Source organism: Marmota monax, unplaced genomic scaffold (genome assembly GCF_021218885.2).
Source record: "Marmota monax isolate L192 unplaced genomic scaffold, Marmota_monax_Labrador192_F-V1.1 WCK01_AAM20220418_F8-fsc00031, whole genome shotgun sequence".
Lineage (NCBI taxonomy): Eukaryota > Metazoa > Chordata > Mammalia > Rodentia > Sciuridae > Marmota > Marmota monax.
The window spans coordinates 13,533,060-13,553,528 of NW_026695197.1; the positions used below are offsets into that span (position 1 = coordinate 13,533,060).

General features: G+C 33.9%; 1 protein-coding gene across 3 annotated transcripts in view; it reads right to left on the reverse strand.

The window, feature by feature from the left end:
• Rit2 (Ras like without CAAX 2) overlaps positions 1–20,469 on the reverse strand; it is a 337,844-nt gene that overhangs the window by 204,063 nt on the left and 113,312 nt on the right. For all 3 annotated transcript variants that reach the window (XM_058573940.1, XM_046428463.2, XM_058573941.1), the window contains one exon: positions 1,740–1,813. In XM_058573940.1, the coding sequence (XP_058429923.1) occupies positions 1,740–1,813 (74 nt within the window). The remainder of the gene's footprint in view (positions 1–1,739; positions 1,814–20,469) is intronic.

A 20,469-nucleotide genomic window follows, 5' to 3' on the forward strand; every position in this document is an offset into this window, starting at 1 on the left:
ACTCTGAATAACTTTTTATATTTAATTGGAAACTTAATAAAACATAAATCATTGCAGGTATAGTTGATGTTTATTTTGTATTTCTCTCATTTCCTGTCTTCTTCCCTTTCCTCAAAAGTGGTAACCAAAAAAGATAACCACTAGCTTAAACATTTTATAAAAATGCATCATATCCTACGCCACAAAGTAAAATTCTAAATTCATCAAATAATCAGTGTCCTACAGATTACATGCTTTGCAAGATTAGAAATCAATAGAAAATAAAAACAACATGTGAAAAGATTGTTGATTCTTGTATTGGATAGAATATTCTATTTGGGTTATATGTGTTTTCAAATCTTCCATTGCACGACGACTCTACAACCTAACACTTATTGACAGAGCTGCGTTAGTACCTTCCATTGGATTTGATTTTAGATTTATAATTCTGCTCTTCACAATCCTCTCCATTGCTGTTAATATTATAGATGATAATTTAAAACTATTTCTGATGATTTCTTCACTACAAACTAGAACTTTTACAGTACAGTAATGCTGTTCGCATAATATCTCTTTTTTCTGATGTTAATACAGGTATGCCTGCTTTAGGTTTGGCTCTTTTAAACCCAATTTTTGTCTTTTTATTTTTCTTTGTTTGTTTTTTTGGACTGGGAATCAAACCCAGGGCCAAAAGTAATCACATAAAATAGGTGACTTAGGACTGGGAATCATACCCAAGGCCTTGTGCTTGCTTGGAAAGTGCTCTCAAACTGAGCTACATCCCAGCACTATTCCATTATTTGATTTGCCACTCTACTTTACCATTGTGATTCTTTTAAACCACATAAAAATTAGTCTATTTCATTCTTTTAATATAATATTGACAATACTTGTCTATTCCAGGAAAGAGAGATCCGTTTCCATTTATTTTGATATCTGATATGTTTATATTTCCATGTACATATTATCAACATATTTCACCTATTTTTTGTTTATTTTATGCCTTCTATTGCACTGAAATTTTTATTGTGTTCCTCCCTTTTCCTTCAGCTCATTTTTAAGTTGTATGGTATGTATTTGGCACTTGATATATAGATTTACATTTTTAATGTCCTTATTTTGAACATTTGAAGTTAAATGAAACATCTACCCTCCTTGTAAATACCATAAGGGTTTTGACATATTGTAAATATTATGTACTTTCTCTTCCTCATGTTTTACTGAAAATTGTTGTAGTGCTTTAATTCTTTCTTTATGTCACATAAATCATTTGTCTTCCTCTTTGTCCTCCTCTTCCTCCTCCTCCTCTACCCCATCCTCTTCCTCCTCCTGCCTACAGGTTTGCGCAGGAACATATTAGGTTATGCTAAATTGCTTACATCACTGAAATGTCTCCTTAGCCTTGGTTCCATAGACTGTGGTAAACAACCCTTCCTTTTTTATTTTCATCAAATGAAAATTTTTTTCACAGTGAGGTCTAGAATAGAATTTTGTGTGTATCTAGAAAAAATAATAAACTATTTTATGATTTCATTAATACTTTATATGTATACTTTTGTATTTATAAAATTGAGAGAATATTAAAATATTCTTGGTGGTAATCAATGATACATCACCTTTTCATGCCAAGTCTTTTCATGTTCAATTTTTTTATTTGTATTACAAATTTGTTTTCCTGTTTACATAAACTCATCTCACATATATGAGGTTGGAGCCTTCAACTGTCTCAGTGACTAGAGAAGCTGAAGTATATCACCTACCTGGCCAGCAGTGTCCAAGATGTCCAGATAAGCTGGCTCATTGTCAATCCTAACTTGGGTCTTATAAGCATCTTCTGAAAAACAGAAGCAAAGTTTATATTCAAATATGTCCAGTAGAAAAGCCATGATTAATTTTTAGATTTTTTAACAAAGAATTTCTAAACAAATTACTAAGTAAGAGAATCAGATATACCATCCAAAAAATGAAAGCAGATTGAGAAGAATGTAATGCAGGGATGTATAGGAAAAAGGATTTTAGTTAGAATATAGTTGGGTAGATTTTTTTTCTTCATCAGGAGAATTTCTTGATCTCAGATAACCTAGTAACATTCCCTTGAGAACAATCACTTGGACAAGTCCATCAATTCTTTTCCAACCATGAACCACAGAATAATGGTAAAAGAATAAAAGCTTTTCCTAGGAAATCAGGAGAAAGACACAGTGCTGGAAGTCCCAGCCAGATCTATTAGGCAAGAAAGAAGTAAAAGAAAGGATTCAAGTTGGAAAGGAGTAAAATTATATTTTCACAGATAACATGATCTTACGTGTAGAACATCCTAAAGATTACGTACATACACCCACAGGCACATACACAATAAATGAATTTAAGTTGTAGAATACAAACTAACAACAAAAATTGTGCTTGTGTACATTAACAATGAACAGACTGAAATCAATAAATCAATTCCAAAAAACAAACAGAAATATACTTAATTGAAGGTGTAAAAGCTTAAACAAAGAAAACTACAAAATGTTGCAGAAAGAGTAGAAAGATGTTCTGTGCTTATGGTTTTCAAGATTTAATATTACTAAAATGTTAGTATTACTAAGATGTTAATATTACCCAAAGTAACCTACAGATTTAATTCAATTCTTATAAAAATTCCAATTGCAGAAATTGAAAAAAAATTCATACAAAAGTCGTATGGAAACTTAAGACAAATACAGTACAAATAATTTCAAAAAAAGGACAAAAATTGAGTTTTATACTTCCCAGTTTCAAAACTGAATACGAAACTACAGTAATCAAAACAGTGTGATACTTGCATGAAAACAGACATATAGACCAATCACAGAATACAGAATCTAGAAATAAACGGTGGAATACATGGTCAACTGATTTTCAATAAGCGTCCCAAGACCAAGATGAGTCAATGAAAAGGATAAATGGATAAAGGAAAACTGGATATCCAAATACAAAAAGGAGTGAAGGTGGACTCATATTTAACAACACATAAAAATTAACTCAAAACAGATCAAAGACCTAAACATAATAATAAAACCTATAAAACTCTTGGAAGAAAAGATAGAAAAATAGAAAGATCTTTATGATTTTGTGTTTGACAATTTCCTACATACAACACTGAAAGTACCAGTGATAAAATTTGAAAATGGACCAAGGTATTTAATCCAAAATATTTATATAAATGGAATCACAAAATAGGTGACCATTTGCATCTGGATTCTTTTCACTTGGCATAACATGATCTCATGTTTCCTCAGCAGCTATACCATAATCAGTTGTTCATTCATTTTTATTTCTGCATAATATTCCAAGAACCATCTGTGGATGACTGCCAAGTTATTGTCATTGTGGGGATATGAGCAGGGCTGTCCCCTACTGTCAATCTTGCTGACATCACACTCTGCAATTTAAGGTCTTTCTTTTTTCTTTTTCTTTTTTTAAAATGTAAGCATCTACAGGCAAATTTTGGATTGTTGTGCTTTCATCTCCATTCATCCCTAATTACTTTCTAATTTCCCTAGTGATTTCTACCTTGACCCACAGGTGTTTGAGAATATAGTCTTTAATTCCCACATATTTGTAAATCTGTCAGATTTCCTTTTCTGTAGTATTTTAATGTCATTCTTTTGAGACTTAGATACTTGGTATGATTTCAGTCTCACTTCTTCCTTACACTTGGAAGGACAAGACACATTTTCTGGATGAAGTGCATTTGAGTTGAAGAGGTAGGCCAGGCAAGGCAGGAAAAGGAATAGGAAAGCCAGAATATGAAATTGCAAGAAGGGTATGTTAAAGGCACAAGAACTTAAATGATTTCAGTGTTGCTAAATACTAAGTATTTTGGTCAGCTTTTTTGCTGCTGCGACTACAGTGGATGGGGTAGAGAGAGAAGATGGGAGGGGAGGGAGGGGGGATGGTAGAGGATAGGAAAGGTAGCAGAATACAACAGTTACTAATAGGGCATTATGTAAAAATGTGGATGTGTAACCGATGTGATTCTGCAATCTGTATTTGGGGTAAAATTGGGAGTTCATAACCAACTTGAATCTAATGTATGAAATATGATATGTGAAGAGCTTTATAATGTTTTGAACAACCAATAAAAAAAAATTAAAAAAAAAAAAAAAAAAAAAAAAAAAGACCCACCCAAAACAATCTTAGAGGAGGATAGGCTTATTTAAGGGCTCATAGTTTCAGAGGTTTCAATCCATAGACAGTAGGCTCTATTCCTTGGGGCTTGAGGTGAGGCAGGACATCATGTTGAGAGAGTGTGGTATAGGGAAACAACTCACAAGATGATCAGGAAGCAGAGAGAGAGATCTCCACTTGCCAGATACAAATATATACCCCAAAGCCACACCCGCAACTCCCACCCCTTCCAGCCATATCATCCCACTTCAGTTACCATTCAGTGAATCCCTATCAGAGAATTAATTCACTAATTGGGTTAAGACCCTCACAACCCAATCATTTCTCCTCTGAAACATCTTGCATTGTCACACATGTGAGCTTCTGGGGGACACCTCACATCCAAATCATAACATAAGGCTTTAGAGAAGACATGTTGATTAAGAGATAAATTGGACCAACTTCTGAATACATTAAAAGGAATCATCTTTTGATTGAGTCATGTGAGGTCAGACTGCCTCTATTTAAACTCTAGCTCCACCACTGTTAGCTGATTGTCTTTAGAAAAATCACCTTCTCTCTATATAATGTTGATTTCTCTTTAAAAAGTTATAAAAATATTTATATTTAATTCATGAAGTTTTTTAGAGGATTCAATGAGATAAGGTCTGGAATTCTTCAAGCAGGGTGCTTGTGAGTAAGGTTTAATAAAGATTAAATATGTCCATTGTTATTTAAAAAAATGAACTCTATTATAATGCTATCATCAGGAGAGCCTTTTTGAAATGCTCTGTCTTTGGGGTGTGGTGAGTGGATTTTAAAGTGGCACCTTGTGGCATAGGAAGAAGATTAAGTAGATATTTAGAACTCCAAATAAGAGACGATACAGACCTTTACCGAGATAGTAGCATTTGTGTTGGAATGAAGTTAATACATTTGCAAGATATTAGAAATAAGAAATTAAAGCACTTAATAATTGATTACATGTGGGAACAATGAAAAAAGAAAGTACCAGAGAAGCTCTCAGATTTCTGGAATTACCAGCTGAGCAGATGGTTATGACATTTCCTGAGACAGGGAAGGTAGACAGATGACAACAAGTTCAATGCGGGAAATACTGACTATGCCTTGTCTATGGATCCTCTAAGTGAGGACAATGGGTGTTCAGCTACCTTGCTCTGAGCCCTGGACAGGGCTCTTTAAGTTCTTTCATTATATAGTTGTATGTTCTTGTTCACATCAAATCTACCCTACATATTTTTGCATGTTTAAATATATAAAGTGAATACATATCATATGTCAAGCACAGTTGAACCTTCATAGCCTGAACTTCAAAAAAATCCTAGGTTTTGGCTGCAGTTTGTATTTTGCTTTACCCACCATTTTTATTATAAGTAAAGAGCAAATGACATCACTGCTAAAAGCTTTTAGAACACCATTGGATTTGGGCACAAAATGATAATTATTCACACTGTTGATTTTGAGCCACCGTTGGACAAATGAATTATTTTCAGAATCTTTTGATGTAGAAAGTGGTAATAACCACAGGAGGCATTTTTCAATGCATAGTGCTGAGTACCTCCCACAAATCAGTCTTTTGCTAGCTGTTGGAGATATGAAGACTCTCAAACACACACATATAGAGAAGGGGGGTTGCAGATAATCATGGTCTTGACTCTCAAAGTGCTTATTCAATCATGGTGAGAGACACATATATAAATAATTTATATACAATGGATTTTTAAGACTATAAAATGTATATGGCAGAGATTCATAAACTCAAAGAAATTCATTCCTTGAATTGTACTTGAGAAGATAGAAATATGGAAAGTGTGACTTGGACAGTGATCCATCTAGTGTGGTTTCAGCAACCTAGCAATTCTAAATCTATTCAATATATGGTCAATCATAACACTTTTTTCTATTTTCTGTCCCATTGATCATCTTCCTATTGGAGGGAAATTCTGTGGAATTACTTTCAAATTTTTTGGAAGATGCATTGGGTTGTTTTTCAATTTCATAGGGAAATAAGAAGAGTGACTCTGGAAAGGGCTCTGTCACCTGAGGATCACAAATGAGTCCTTCAGATTTCAGGTTTGTTTATTTAAACTCAAAGCCCGAAAGAAGAGCCTCCTGAGGCCAGGGGCATGCAGAGTAATCAAGGCTAGAATTCTCTCTGTGGTTATCTGATCCTTGGATAAGCCCAGCATCTGAAACATATATTAAATGAAAGCTTCTCTTGAGATCAGAAAACACCTTCAAAGAGACTTGATGTGAATTGGCTAGAAACGAAAGTCTGTCCCTGTATCCAAGGATTTTTTTTTCTCTCTCTCTTTTAAAAAGTGTCCATAAGAGTATACATCCCAGTATGGGGAATCTAGGTCACCTGCCTGGCCCTCATAGAAACTAATCCCTTTCATTTCCTTTCCACAAACAATCTTTCTTTCAGTTTCCATTCATCCACACCCTTTGAAGCCACCCATGCAGAAATGTACTGTCAGAAATCCTCTGTTGAATGCATATAAACACTTTCCTGAATTTCAATCATCTACCCATAGACCCAACCCTGAAGTGAGCTCATTTATCTTTCCTCACAAAGAGGCCAAATGTACACAAAGCTTTATCAGGCAGAAATGGTAGCAGCTGCCTGCTGTATTCTTTGCACAGAAAAACACAATAGGACAGCATTCCTGGAGGCATCCACCACCTCAAAATTCATCTCAAAATACTAATGTTTAATTTGAGACCACTGATTCTCTTAGAATATGTCTTCCTCACTTTCTTTCTCCAGCAGAATTTTATAAAAAGAAAATATTAAAGACCTGTATTAAATCTTTGAATATACCATTAAAAATCTGTTGCTATTGGCCAACCACTTAATCTTATTTGTAAGATTGAGACAATAGCACATAAACGTGAATACATAGGATTTCTATAAGATTCAACAAATGTAACACATATGATATTTCTTTTGAAACAATAAAGCACAGTTCACACTCAAAGTATGTTATGTTTGACTTTTAGTATTGCAACACACTAATTAGGCAAAATATATAAAAGTAAATCACTTAGGCTACTTGTATTTACCTATGTTTAAGTATTTTCCCTAACCAATAAGTGATAGAGGACTTGACAGGATATGTATGCAATAATCATAAAATATATGCATTTTTGATTGATTTAAAACATATATAGTGTTCTGAGTGACTCTCCACCAAAGTAACTTATTTAATTTCTTTCCCAAACAACCATATGCATTTAAATTATTTTAAAACATTTTACTTTTCAATGTGAAATTGGGGGTAGTTTAAACCCATAGGATGCATATAACCTAGAAAAAACACCAGAAAGTTATTATAGTTATTATAGAATTTTCAGTAGAGGACTTTTAAAAAATCTTAAGATAAATGAATGCTTCTAATATGATTCATTCCATAATCTGAAATACATTATTTGAGTCTTTGTATTATTTACTGTCTTTGAAAAAATTGGGTCAACCGTTAATAGCTTAGACATATATACTAGCTCAGAGTTATAGAAAAATAGCTTCACTGAAATATCAAGTAGGTATTTCAGAAGATCATTTAAACAAATCATCTCTATTATACATTCAAATGGATATTTCTGCCTATGCATAGAGAAGAAATATCTGGCAACATAGGGTACTGAATATTTTCTCTTGAACAAAAAAGTTAAATTATGGCTGACTTAGCACTGACACAAATCTAATGTATTTATCAACATATGTAACAGAATTCAAAACACATCTGAGTGTGTAATAGGAGCTACCCACTCTGATGGCAGAGTCTGCAAGGCTGAAAAGGTCATCATTGGTTTCTACCACATTTTATTCATTTCCCCAAATTTTACAATTTGGGGAAATGAATAAAAACAAACAGGGAATTGCACCAAGTTTTAATGAGTGCTATATCAGATGCACTCAGAAATGTGCTTAAGAGATAACAATGGACACTCAGGAACTGATGTTGAGCTAGGTGAGTCCCAAGGTATAAGGTAGAAAACAGTTTGGAAGAGCAAGACTGGGATGTCTAGGAAGAGAGAATGTTGTGTAAGTGCTGATGTAACTCCCACAACACCCCAAACCTAACTCTCAGTGAAATATTCTAAGAGTAAACATGCTTGTTGGCTGTGAAAATGTTTTTTTAAAAAGTTGGCTGAATTGAGCTTTGTAGCATGACTCAGAGAGAACAAGAACATGATTCTGTACCATAACAATAAATGCTAAAGACAAATATACATGAGAACATCAGCCCAGGAAATTCATAGAAATTATAGGTTTGCACTTTGATTGTTTTTCCTATGCTGTAATATTGAGAGTATAGTCCAGTTTATTTAGGTCTGTGAGGAATAGGGTCTCTCATAGTGTACCTGAGGAACACTGCAATTCAATCTTTTCTCTAGACATGTGAACAGGCATAATGGGAAATTTGTTACCAGTAGTCTTTTGGAGATGGAGATGCCTCATGTCATTGCTTAGGAAAATCTGATGACAAAGTGGCCAGTCACACACATTTTGGAGGGTCTGCCTTGCAGATGATTCATTTAATACCATGTTTGACTCAATGTCTGTGTTCCTGGTCTTTTCTTCAGGAGGCCTTGTCATGAACATTAAATTCAATGTCGGGGCAAGGGGAGGGGTTGCAAGTTAGAGCATGTCCTTTGGAACTGCAGAACTTCATAAGACAATTTGGCTGTACAGAGCCCATCATTAAAAAATGACATTCCAAGCAATGGCTTCTTGAATCAAGGAAAAACATGTGGGAAAGATGATCTTTGCAGTTCTTGTCTTCTAGAGTTCTACCAGAATGGAATTCAATACAGACTATGTCTTCACATAAATCAAAATAGTAGGGAAATTGTGAATAAAAGAGTACTGATACTTTACCCTCACCTGATGCATATTCAACAATTGCAAAATACTGTGGAGTCCATAGATAAAATATGAGAAACTCTAGTGGCAGACATCTGACTTATAAAAGGTTGCTTTTTCTGGAAAGATAGCAATAGATGTAATTTTCTCTGTTATTCCTGGTATATGCAACTTAAAACCATGGATTTTATATATAAAACAAATATAAGAAGACTCTGAAATGTGGAGAGGAGAAAAACTATCTGGAAACTTCAAGACCTGAAGAACAACATGATAATGAACTCCCTAAATTTTCTGTCTCATATATTTCAAATTTGGAGTTGAAGAATCTAGCAACCTGGAAACATCAATGAATAGAATAAAAACAAAGAAATAGTGGAAGAAGTAAAGGACAGAAGAAAAGAGGGTGAGGAGAAGGAGGAGGAGGATAACAAAGAAAAAAAGACCCAACAAAATAAAGTGCCATTTGACTCTACAAGACAGGAAACATTTAGGTTATAACCAATTCACAATTGTTCATAAAGTGAAATAATAAGGTGTAAATTGAGCAAAACACATGCAATACTTATGTGCTGAAATGCAACATTAATAAAAGAAATTACATTATAGTTAAATAAATACTATTTTCATACCATTTTTATGTGTTTGAAGATTCAATATATTAAAGGTGATGATTATCTCTAAATTTATGCAATGAATTAACACAAGCCTTTCAAAAATCACAGCACTAATTTGGGTAGATTTAAGTAGACTTACAAAAATTTTGTGAAATGGGAAATGAAATAGAATAATTAATGCATTTTTTTAAAAAATGAATAAAATAAAAGGGATAAATTTACCTGATTTCAAAAGTTGTTTATAACACTAGAATAAATACAGTATAATAGTAACAGAAACATAGACACATAAATTAATGAAATCAAACAGATAATGTAGATATAAACTATACAAATATGGTAGATTAAATTTTGACAATGTCACAAAGGCAATGGAATGGAAGAAAAAAAAATTCAATCAGTTGTAAAGAAACATCAAGCATCCATTGGGGTTGGCTGGACCATTGAGCTAAGTCCAACATCTTGTACACAAATAACCTATAATGGATCTCAAATTTCAATAAAAATTTAAAACTAATACTTTTAGAAAAATCATAGGAGGAAGTCTTCAGAATCTACTCAAGCAAAGTTTTTATAAGCATAGTCTATGAAAAGTTAAAAATTGAGTCTTAGCAAAATTTAAAAGAAATTGTTTTTGTTTTATGAAAGTTTTCATTAAGAGAATGAAAAAATAATTAGAGTAGGAAAATAAAGCACTCTTAAAACTTTTCAGCAACAACAAATAGTCTGATCAGAAAATAAGCATAAAAGGACATTTTAAATCTACACATGGAGATGACAAATGACCCATGAAAACTTGTTCAACCTTATTAGCCTTAAATAAGTGCAACTTAAAAAACACAATGAGATAACATTATATACCCACAGAATGCTAAAATAAAAAATATTGATAACACCTAATTTTATGCATACTGTGATTGTGGCTTTTACATGTTCAGTGAGGCAAAAAAAAAAACTGGTTGATGAGGAAAAAAAGGGGAAAATATCACTATTCATGAAAATTCTTGTTTAAGTATGTTAAAAATTTAAGAAAGTATAGAAATTTAGACTAAATACATGAAATTCACTCATTTAAGAAAAGACAGGAAAATTAGATTAAATACATGAACTTCACAAATTTCTGGAAACAAAATCAAATGGAAAATCTATTTTATTTCTATATGCAAGCAAAGAGTTAGGAAATTTAAATTAACTAACAGTAATATTCACCATAACATCAAAAACAGCAAATACCAAAGAACAAATCTTACAAAAGTTTTGTAAGACTTCTACTTAGGAACTGCAAGCTGGTGTGAGAAAAACTAAAGATCACTTTAATGAAGTCATAAATATGTCATATTTATGAATTAGAAAATTCCACACTGCAATAATGTGCATTTGCCCCTAATTTATCTATAAATACATAGAAACAGACTTAGAGATGGGGGCAGATATTCACCCACTGATTCTAAATGTATATAGAAATGAAAAGGGTGAAAATAACAAGAATAAACTTTATAATTTATTAAGAGTTATTCTCAATCTACCTTAATTAAGACACTGTGATATTGGCATATGGATAGACAAACAGAATGTAAATCCACACGCTAATGAATATTTTTTTGTACATGATAATGTTGGCATTTGGAGAGAAAGGAATATATTTTCAATAAGTAGATCTGTCAGTTGTACATAAATATTGAAAATATTGGAATCTGCTTCCTCACAGGATGCACACATACGGAAAATAAATTCTAGTAGGATTGCAAATATAAATAAGCAAAGCAAAACAATAAAGCCTCTTGAAGATACTGTAGGAGGACATCTGTCCTACTTCAGTGGTAAGACTTCTTACCAACAAATATAAATAATCTACAGAGTAAGAGATTGACAAATCAAAATTTATTCATTAAAATTGGACTACATGGAAATCAAACAATTGGTTCATCAAAGACTTTATTGACTGTATGAAAATGCAAGCCATAAGTAGGATAAAGTATGTATAACAAAAACAGGCTCATATTTGAAAGATATCAAGTATTCCTACAAATTCTTCAGGAAGGGGAAGCTTCTCTAGTAAAAAGTAGGCATAATTATTGGTATGTAATTGCCTGTGTTTTAAGTTACTTATAGTTGAAATTAGGCTGACCTAGTGAAAATATTTCTTTTTCATTCACTATGACATTTAATGCTCATTAAAAGCCTGGCAATTCAAAGAAGAAGAAATATGAATAGTCAAAAATATGTGAAAAATAATGTTCAACACCTATAGCAATTAGAAAAATACAAATCAAAACTACACAGAGATTCCATCTCACCCCTGTCAGAATGACAATTATCAAGAATACAAATAACAATAAATGTTGGTGAGGATGTGGAGAAAAACATTCACTTCTACACTGCTGGTAGGGCTGCAAATTGGTTCAATCACTCTGGAAAGCAATATGGAGATTCTTTAGAAAACTTGGAATGAAACCACTATTTGACTCAGTTTATCCCACCATTTATTGTACTCCTCATTATATACCCAAAGGAACTAAAATCAGCATACTACAATGATGCAGCCATTTCAATGTTTATAGAGGTTCAATTCACAATAGCCAAACCATGGAACCAATCTAGGTGCCCTAAAAGAGATGAATGGATTAAGAAAATGTGGTATATTTACATAATGGGATATTACTCAGCCATAAAGAAGAATTGAAATTATAGTATTTGCTGGTAAATGGATGAAGCTGGAGAAGATCATGCTAGGTGAAATAAGCCAGTCCCCCAAAACCAAATGCCAAATGTTCTCTCTGACTTGTGGATGCTAACCCACCACAAGGGAGGGGAAGATTAGAAGCTCACTGGACTAGACAAAGGGAAATGAAGGGAAAGGAGGAGGAATGGGAATAGAAAAGACAGTAGAATGAATTGGACATATCTTTCTTATCCTTATATAAAAATACACTACCAGTATAATGCCACATCATATACAACAACAATTATGGGATCCTAATTGGAACAAGTTATACTTATTCTTTGTATGTATAATATGTCAAAATACACTCTACTGTCATGTACTGTCCTGAATATCTAGAAAGAACAAATAACAAAAAAATGAAATGTCACCTCAAAACTTGAAAAAATATAAATAAAACCCATCCATTTATTTCAAAACAAGAAAAGAAAATTAAAAGTAGACTTGTAGAGAGTTTAGATTCATTTAAATCTAAAGCCTTAATTATCATGTTATCATGGAGAAATTTATAATATTTGGTTTCTAAAATCTATATTAAAATAATAAACACTAGGGACATAAAGACCGATGATATCCGGTTCTATCATTTAAGGAAGGAGCAAAAAAAAAAAAAAAAAAAAAAAGGAATAACAGATTAAAATCCTAAAATAACTGCTTAATGTTAAAAAAAAAAACCCTGATAATATCCCTTTTGTAGTAATGGTAACTTTCATATACTATAGGTGGAGCATAAAATGGTGCAACCAGCTTAGACAACTGTTTGGGACTGTGTGCTGATCACAACCATAGCCTGTGTGGTAGGTTGAGGTACTGGTTCAAGTTGTTTTCACCACTAATGCTATTAACTACAACTTTGTCAGGGTCTCCATGGAAGGTGAAGTGTATTTCCTTGAAGTTTGGTTTCACTGTTGACCAGGTGACTTGCCCAGTGGAATGCTAATGGATGTGATGTGAGCAGAGGAATGATATATGCAGGTGGGATGTGGCTCAGGCTCTTTCAATTCTTCTATTGTGATGAGAAGGATAAGTCCTGGGAAGCCCACTGGTTTCAGAAGCAGCCTAAATACCAATGAGAAACAAATACATTGGAACTCACCTTACAGGTATGTGAGGGACTAAGGCTATTATTGTTATCACTCATAATTTGTGGCAATGTGTTATACAGCAGAAATCTACTAGAGTACTGAATTACAAATAATTTCACTTATTAATAAACGTGTACATGTATAGTACACACATTCATAAAAACATATGAATGAGAATATTTATGTCAACAGCATGATACTGTCCCTACGCTAGAAGCAAACCTAGATTGCATCAATAGTAGGGTGTGTAATAAACTCTAAAGTACTCATACAGCAGATTCTTTTCAATATAAGATTTAAAATGTACAACACAAACATATGGTACAATCTTGAAAACACAACATTGAGCCAATCAAGTCAGACATAAGAGAATACATGGCATATAGTTTATGTTTTAATTTATAAAAATTAAAAACAAACATCCCAAGCTAAGCTATGTATATAAGAAAATGCTTTCTAAATGAGGATGGAATTTCTTTGGACATTTGTTCTAAATAGCTTTGTATATTTTTCAGTACTTGTGTTACAGTTCACTTTGTAGAAAAGCTTTTTAAAAGGAAATGCTTTAAATTACTCAACTGAAAGAAAGAAAATCTCTAGTTCCATTTTTCTAATCATTCAGAGTTCTAATGGCAGTACTGCATTGCCAAAACTCAATTCATGACAACTCACTTTTCCAAAGATGTTCTCTTTTTCTTCTAGTCTCTCTCAGTTTTATCTCACCTAAGGATAACTTCTAGATATTTAGTCTTTGTATTGAATAAACACAGTTCTGACAATGTTGTTGAATATGGGATATGGAGATCAAATACAGAATGATGCGAAAGGATCTTCCTGTCCCAAATATCTTATTGACCCGGCATGATGCCCCCAATTCTCCCTCTTCTTGCCTCATTCCCTGTGGTTAAGATAAGCTGCTTAATTTCCAAGAACTTTCCATTAAAATGCAATAAAACTACAGGAGAGGTAAAATATTAAGCTATTATCAACCACAAACACCTTACACTAGATTGCTTTTGCTCAAAATTAGCTGTCAGGAGAGAAAGCAGAAAGCAGGGTCCCCAGGGAATGATCAGCAGGGTGATGAAACAGGAATGGTAGGAGAGAGGACAAGCTGAGAAGAGTGTTAGGTACAGACTAGGAGAGCAGGGAGGGAACATGGGAGGTGCAGGAAGTGCCTGGGCTTCCAAGGACTTGAAAGGGATTAAAAGCTATGCTTTCTTTGTCTCCTCCTCAAACCTGATAGCAAATGGAGTGATTTTGTGTGACCCCCCCACCCCAAGCCACGCAGGGTCTGCAAGCTATAACAACGGAACACCATGTATATACCAAATTTTAACATAGAGAAATATGATATATGCAATTCTAGGCTTGCCTTCTGTGAATCCTTAATTCGTTAGTTTCTCTAAAGAGTGTAGAAATGAAATTGTCTGTGCAGTAGAGGGAAGAAATTCGTTTTTGTTTTTATTTTTTTGAACAATGGCTTTGATCAGTGTTTCACAGTCTTCCTTATGTTTTCAAATATCCCAAGGATCTTGTTAAAAGGCAAATCCTACTTCAATTTAGGCTTTGGGTGGAGAATCTCTATTTCCAGTAAGTGACCACAGGTCATACAGAGGCTACTGGTCAACTACCTACAGGAGCACTCTCCAGCAGAAACTGGGGAGTCCCCAAATCTGCAGCTACCACGCCAGACTTGAAAGAGCTGGTTGTGCAGTTACAGACTGAATCTGAAGGCCTGAGAACCAGAACTGGTTTAAGATCCAGTCCAGAGACAGGAGACGCCTAAAGTCCCATTTCCTGCAGTCAGGTGGCAGGGCTCCTTCCTACTTATCTTTTTGTCTCCATAAGTCTCAATTGACTGGGCAAGGCCCATGCACATTAGCAAGGGCAATATGCTTACTCGGGTCTACAGATTCCAATATGAACTTCACCCAGAAACTTGAGAATAAATTTTGAGTAGGTACCTCGTGGCCTACTCAGATTTCCATGTAAAATTAACCATCACATATCCCTAGGAAATCTCCCTGAATTCACCCACTCTGAAATTGCTACACTCTCTCCTATACTTCTCTAATATCCTAAGCATAGCTGTATTAAAGCCACTTAATCATTCTGTTCTAATTATCTTAGTCTTGGTTATTTAAAAGCATGGAATACGCCTCATTATCTTTGCACATATATGTATTTTCTAGCAAATGAAAGATGCATAATAAGTAATAAACAAATTCAGGTTACTTTCCTACTACACTTTGTCTGGTATTCTACTTATTTTTTTTTCAAATATGATACTTATTTAATTTGCACAATGCAATGTAACTAATGTAAAAATATGTCTCTTTTAAATACAAATATATTAAACTTTACATTCACAAAGCCAGCACAATGTGGTTGAAAGCCTCAAAAGATGCTCTTACTGGAGCATGACGGTGCACCCTTGTAGTCTCCATAACTCAGAAGGCTGAGGCAGTAGGATTGCAAGTTTCAGGGCTATCTTTGACAACCTAGGGAGATACTGCCTCAAAATAAAAAAAAAAAAAAATAGAACAGGCTAGGGACATAGCTCAGAGGTAGAGCATCTCTGGGTTCAAACACCTACCCCCCAAAAAAGCATCTCTTAATTTGCTATAACATTTTTTTTCTATAAACTGATCAACTGAGTACAGAGGTTTACTTTGAATATTTGATGCTGTTTCTTAAAGTGAGTGTATACATAACTCACAAATCTGGTTCAAGTTTAAATCAATGCTCAGCTATAAATAAGAGAAAGCTGAATCTTTCCTCAAACATCCTTAACAAAAGAGAAAACAAAACAAAACGAAATGAAATAGCATCCTGAACAAGTGCTAAATTTGTGGCCATGTGGCATCTTTTGAACCCTACATTCCATGACTGAGGAAGAAACAGCACTTCTTTTTTCCAGTCTTTCTTACATGGAGGGAACAGGAGTGTGACCTAGGCTCTTCTGATCAGATAAATCCAAGAAAACCCTTGATCCAAATGTTAGTCATATTAGGATGCCTGTGCACAGTGTGTTTAAGTTTCTGGAAAGATGAAAAAGTATGGCAAACACTACTTCCATGCTCAGTATTAGCAAACCAGAGTAAAATTTAGATACGGTTCAAAATGTGTGCCCTTGAAACTTACTTCTTTGTATCCACTGGAGGTTGTAGAAGAAATCTATACCTACGTGATTTCCACTTTGGGGCACTTTTAAATCTCCTAGAGAAATGACTGCCCGTACCATTTTAACTTTATTTATTTGCTTATTTATTGGTACTGGGGAATGAACCCAGAGGCACTCCACCACTAAGCTACATCTTCAGCCCTTTGTATTTTTTATTGGGAGACAGGGTCTTCTTAAATTGCTGAGGCTGGCCTTGAACTTGCAATCTTTCTGCTTCAGTCTTCTGAATCTCTGGGATTTTAAGTGTGTACCACCATTCCCTGCCCTCCCATATCACTTTAAAGGGAACTGAGCTCACCCACTGTGTAAACTGTAATCCCTATGGAAAGGATTTTTTCCCCATATTTGTCTCTAATGCCCTCTTCCTTCTTTAGGTTTCTCTGTAACACTTGGTTTTCTCTTCCTTCCTCACAGCAACAGTTCCCATTTTTAGTCTGTGTGTCACCTTCAAACATCTGGTCTCCATTTACCTTTCTGCCAATCAGCGGGATCATCCTGGTGTTTCACAGCTATGCACTGGAGCAGAAGGCAGACAAGGAAACACAGCTACTGATTATTTTTATAGTGCATCATTCACTCTTCATTTTCTTTCCCCCTTCTCTAGTACCAGGTGGACATGCCCACCAAATCTAGAGGCTGTATCTTTGCTGCAGGGTCTTTATACTTAACTAGGGACTTTTAGTAGGTCCTCACAGATGTGAGACTTTTTGAGTTTTTGCTTTTCTCTATCCTCCCTTGCCTCTTAATACTATGGCTGAATTTTGAAGAAAAACGAAACTAAACTAAAAATGCTGAAAAATCTAAATATATGCATAAATAAATAATCTGACCTAGAGATTTTGCTTGTTTCCTTTTCCCATATTTTTATGCCAGGCAGACACAGCTAGTGATGTTAATACTGTATCCCATATGTGGCTTCATGGATTTTAATGACTCATTCAAAAACTATTTTGAACCCTTTCTTCATAGTTTGCTCTGGGGTATAATGAGGGCAAAACTGGCATCATCACTGTCCTCACATATTTATAAACTAAAGGAAGAGAACCTTAAATAATAGCAGAAAATAAATATGGAAACCCAATTTGATTAATCCAAGATATTCTCACCAACTCTTGGAAACTGGGCAGTGGCTCCAAGCGACATTCAACTAATAAAGATGAGGCCAGACTTCCTACAAATTAGACTTAAACAGGCCATCTCTAAGGCTCATCACATAGAACTCTTTTTTCCATATCCTCCACTTGCTAATTGAGAAGGAGAGAAAGAGGAAGATAGAGACAGAGAAGTAGAAAGAATCTCAATGAAAACCAACTGAAACCTGTTTCCAGTCCTCTGAGGTAGAATACAATGTATTCTTGGAACAACAGTTTCAACACAGTAAATTTTCTAAACTTCCCTCCAAATACTCAACAGGATTCATCCTACCTTCTAAGAACCATGGTCTGTTTTGAATTCTTTTAATAAACAACATAAGTTCCATGCCATTTTTTCCAAGGAATAAGCTTTTTGATGTCTCTACCAGAAATATATATTGTCTTTCATCCTTAAGGTCCAGCCCAAATATTATCTCCTTCAAGAAAGTTTGACTTATCTGTCTCTGAATAATTAAAATATTTCTTCTTAATAATTGCAAATAAAGTTATTTTATTTCTATATCAATACTTGGCTCAAACTTAGAGATACCTATGAATTCTTCTTGTCCTTACCCCCTTGGTAATTTTGACTCCTCTGTTTCTTAAACACAAGCCTCTTTTCTTCTCTCTACTCAAGAGCATAGTATTATCTCTGCCCCACAAGCCAGGCCAGGGTACATTGCTCTAACTAAGCAAATGCTCTTTGGTAATGAGTTTAATCTGACAATTCTGAAATTAGGTCCTGGATTTTTATTTTTTTAAATAACCCTCATTGGAGATTCTAATGTGCAACCAAAGATATATATAAATCACTGAACTAGAAGAGTAATCACATAGGCTGTATCAAACAGATGATATTCAATGTTTCAAGAATTTAAGACAAGAGATATGGAAAAAAGTTAGAAGTTAGTAGGTACTAACTGCTAAGTATCCAGAGTGTGGTAAGTATCATACTGAGTTGCAATTTTGCAAAACAAATGTACTAAAACTTTATAGAAGACTTTCTGCAACTATACATATAATGGTATGTATAGTTAACTTTTCTTCATTCTTTTGGGAAGAAATAATTTCATATGTCCTACAATAAAACCCAGAATTTATAGAACATTTACAAGGCAACAGATTGTAAGTGTTAGATTATTGTATATTACTCTTCTAGAGGGAATTTGCTGATGGGCACATCTAGCTTGAAGTCTAGTTCTACTACATACCAAATCTAAGTTTCTTGACCAAGGTCTATAGTTGAAAAGATTTTTTATAACAAAAGAAGAGAATAAATATCTAACTCAATTTCTCTCCTTACCCCGTTCCCAACTCTCAAAAGAAAAGACAATTTACTAGATTCTTAAAACAAAAATTTGCTATTACTTGCTAAATTCAGAAGGTTCTTTATTTTTAACTTAGTTCTTTTAGAACTAAGAGATCTTTGTCTATGCTATTATTTTTCCATATGTACTGACCAATAATAAAAATTATATTATTCACAAGTTTGATCAATACATATTAATCTGACATTCAAAATGCAGGTTTACATTTTTTAAAATGCCAACACTTATGTCCATATAGGTTGTACAACCCAGAAGGTACCTTTTACCTTTTAAACTCCAATGTAAAAGAAACTATCCGGAAATGAGAAAAGCAAAGACTGTCTATGAGAAAAGGAGAGAAGTAATTTAGTCAGTTACCAGTGAGCATGGCTCATATACCTGCATCTAGAGGAAATATTTGGATATTCACTGGGCAGGAGAGGGTGTTTCCATGTTTCCACTGGAGGGTCAGAAACCAACAGTCCAACTTGACAAATTAAGTCAGTTCCAAAAAAAAAAAAAAAAACAGAGATGGCCCAGATAATTATAAAGAAATCTGAGTATAGAAATTAGATAGGATCCAGTACTTGCCTCATAAGGATATGGAGGATTTTATCAGGATACCTGAACATTTTAATTTCTTTTCTTTCAAACTTTAGAGAAGTTAAGATTCACAAAAGATACAAAACACAATGTATCTGGAAAGAAGGTGAGAAAAGGAGGAGTAGGATGCTGATGAAAGGCTAAGATATCACAGCTCCTTTACTTCTTATTTCCTCTTTTAGAATTGCATTGAAAATCAAACGATAAAACCAACATTTGTCAAGAGAGAATGAAATCCCAAGATGTGTGATTAGATGTGAAGGGAGCATGTGGCTACTCCAATGGAGTGAAAATATCTTTTTTTCTGATTAATGATGTTTTAGGATTTCAAGAAAAGGTATGAATGATATTTGAATCATCACCATGCAGGAAAGTCGACTTCAAATGGGTGTTTCACTTCAATCTCAGTAGATAAAATGGGAAGTATAACTTGACACTGAAGAGGATTGAGTTTAGTAAATGTGTGAATTATTCTATCCACATGATAAATTGTAGATTTCTGTCAGCATGTAAAATGTAAGCTAGTAGTTTATGAAGTATTATTCCATTTGCCAATTTTGTTAGTGATTTTAACAGAAATACAGAATAATAAATGCTCATATGGGAGGGGGGCTAAAAAATGAAATATAACTGGTTCTCAAATGGTTCTTGACAAGGTTAAACAATGGTCTGTTTGTAAAAAGATAATGCTTGATAGTGATTGAAACAATTGCCTGAGGGTGCTTTGTCTACTGACAAGATGAAATGTAAATTCAAAATAACAGTTATGATAAAACATAGGTAGAGTTTTTATTGATAAAAATTTTAACAT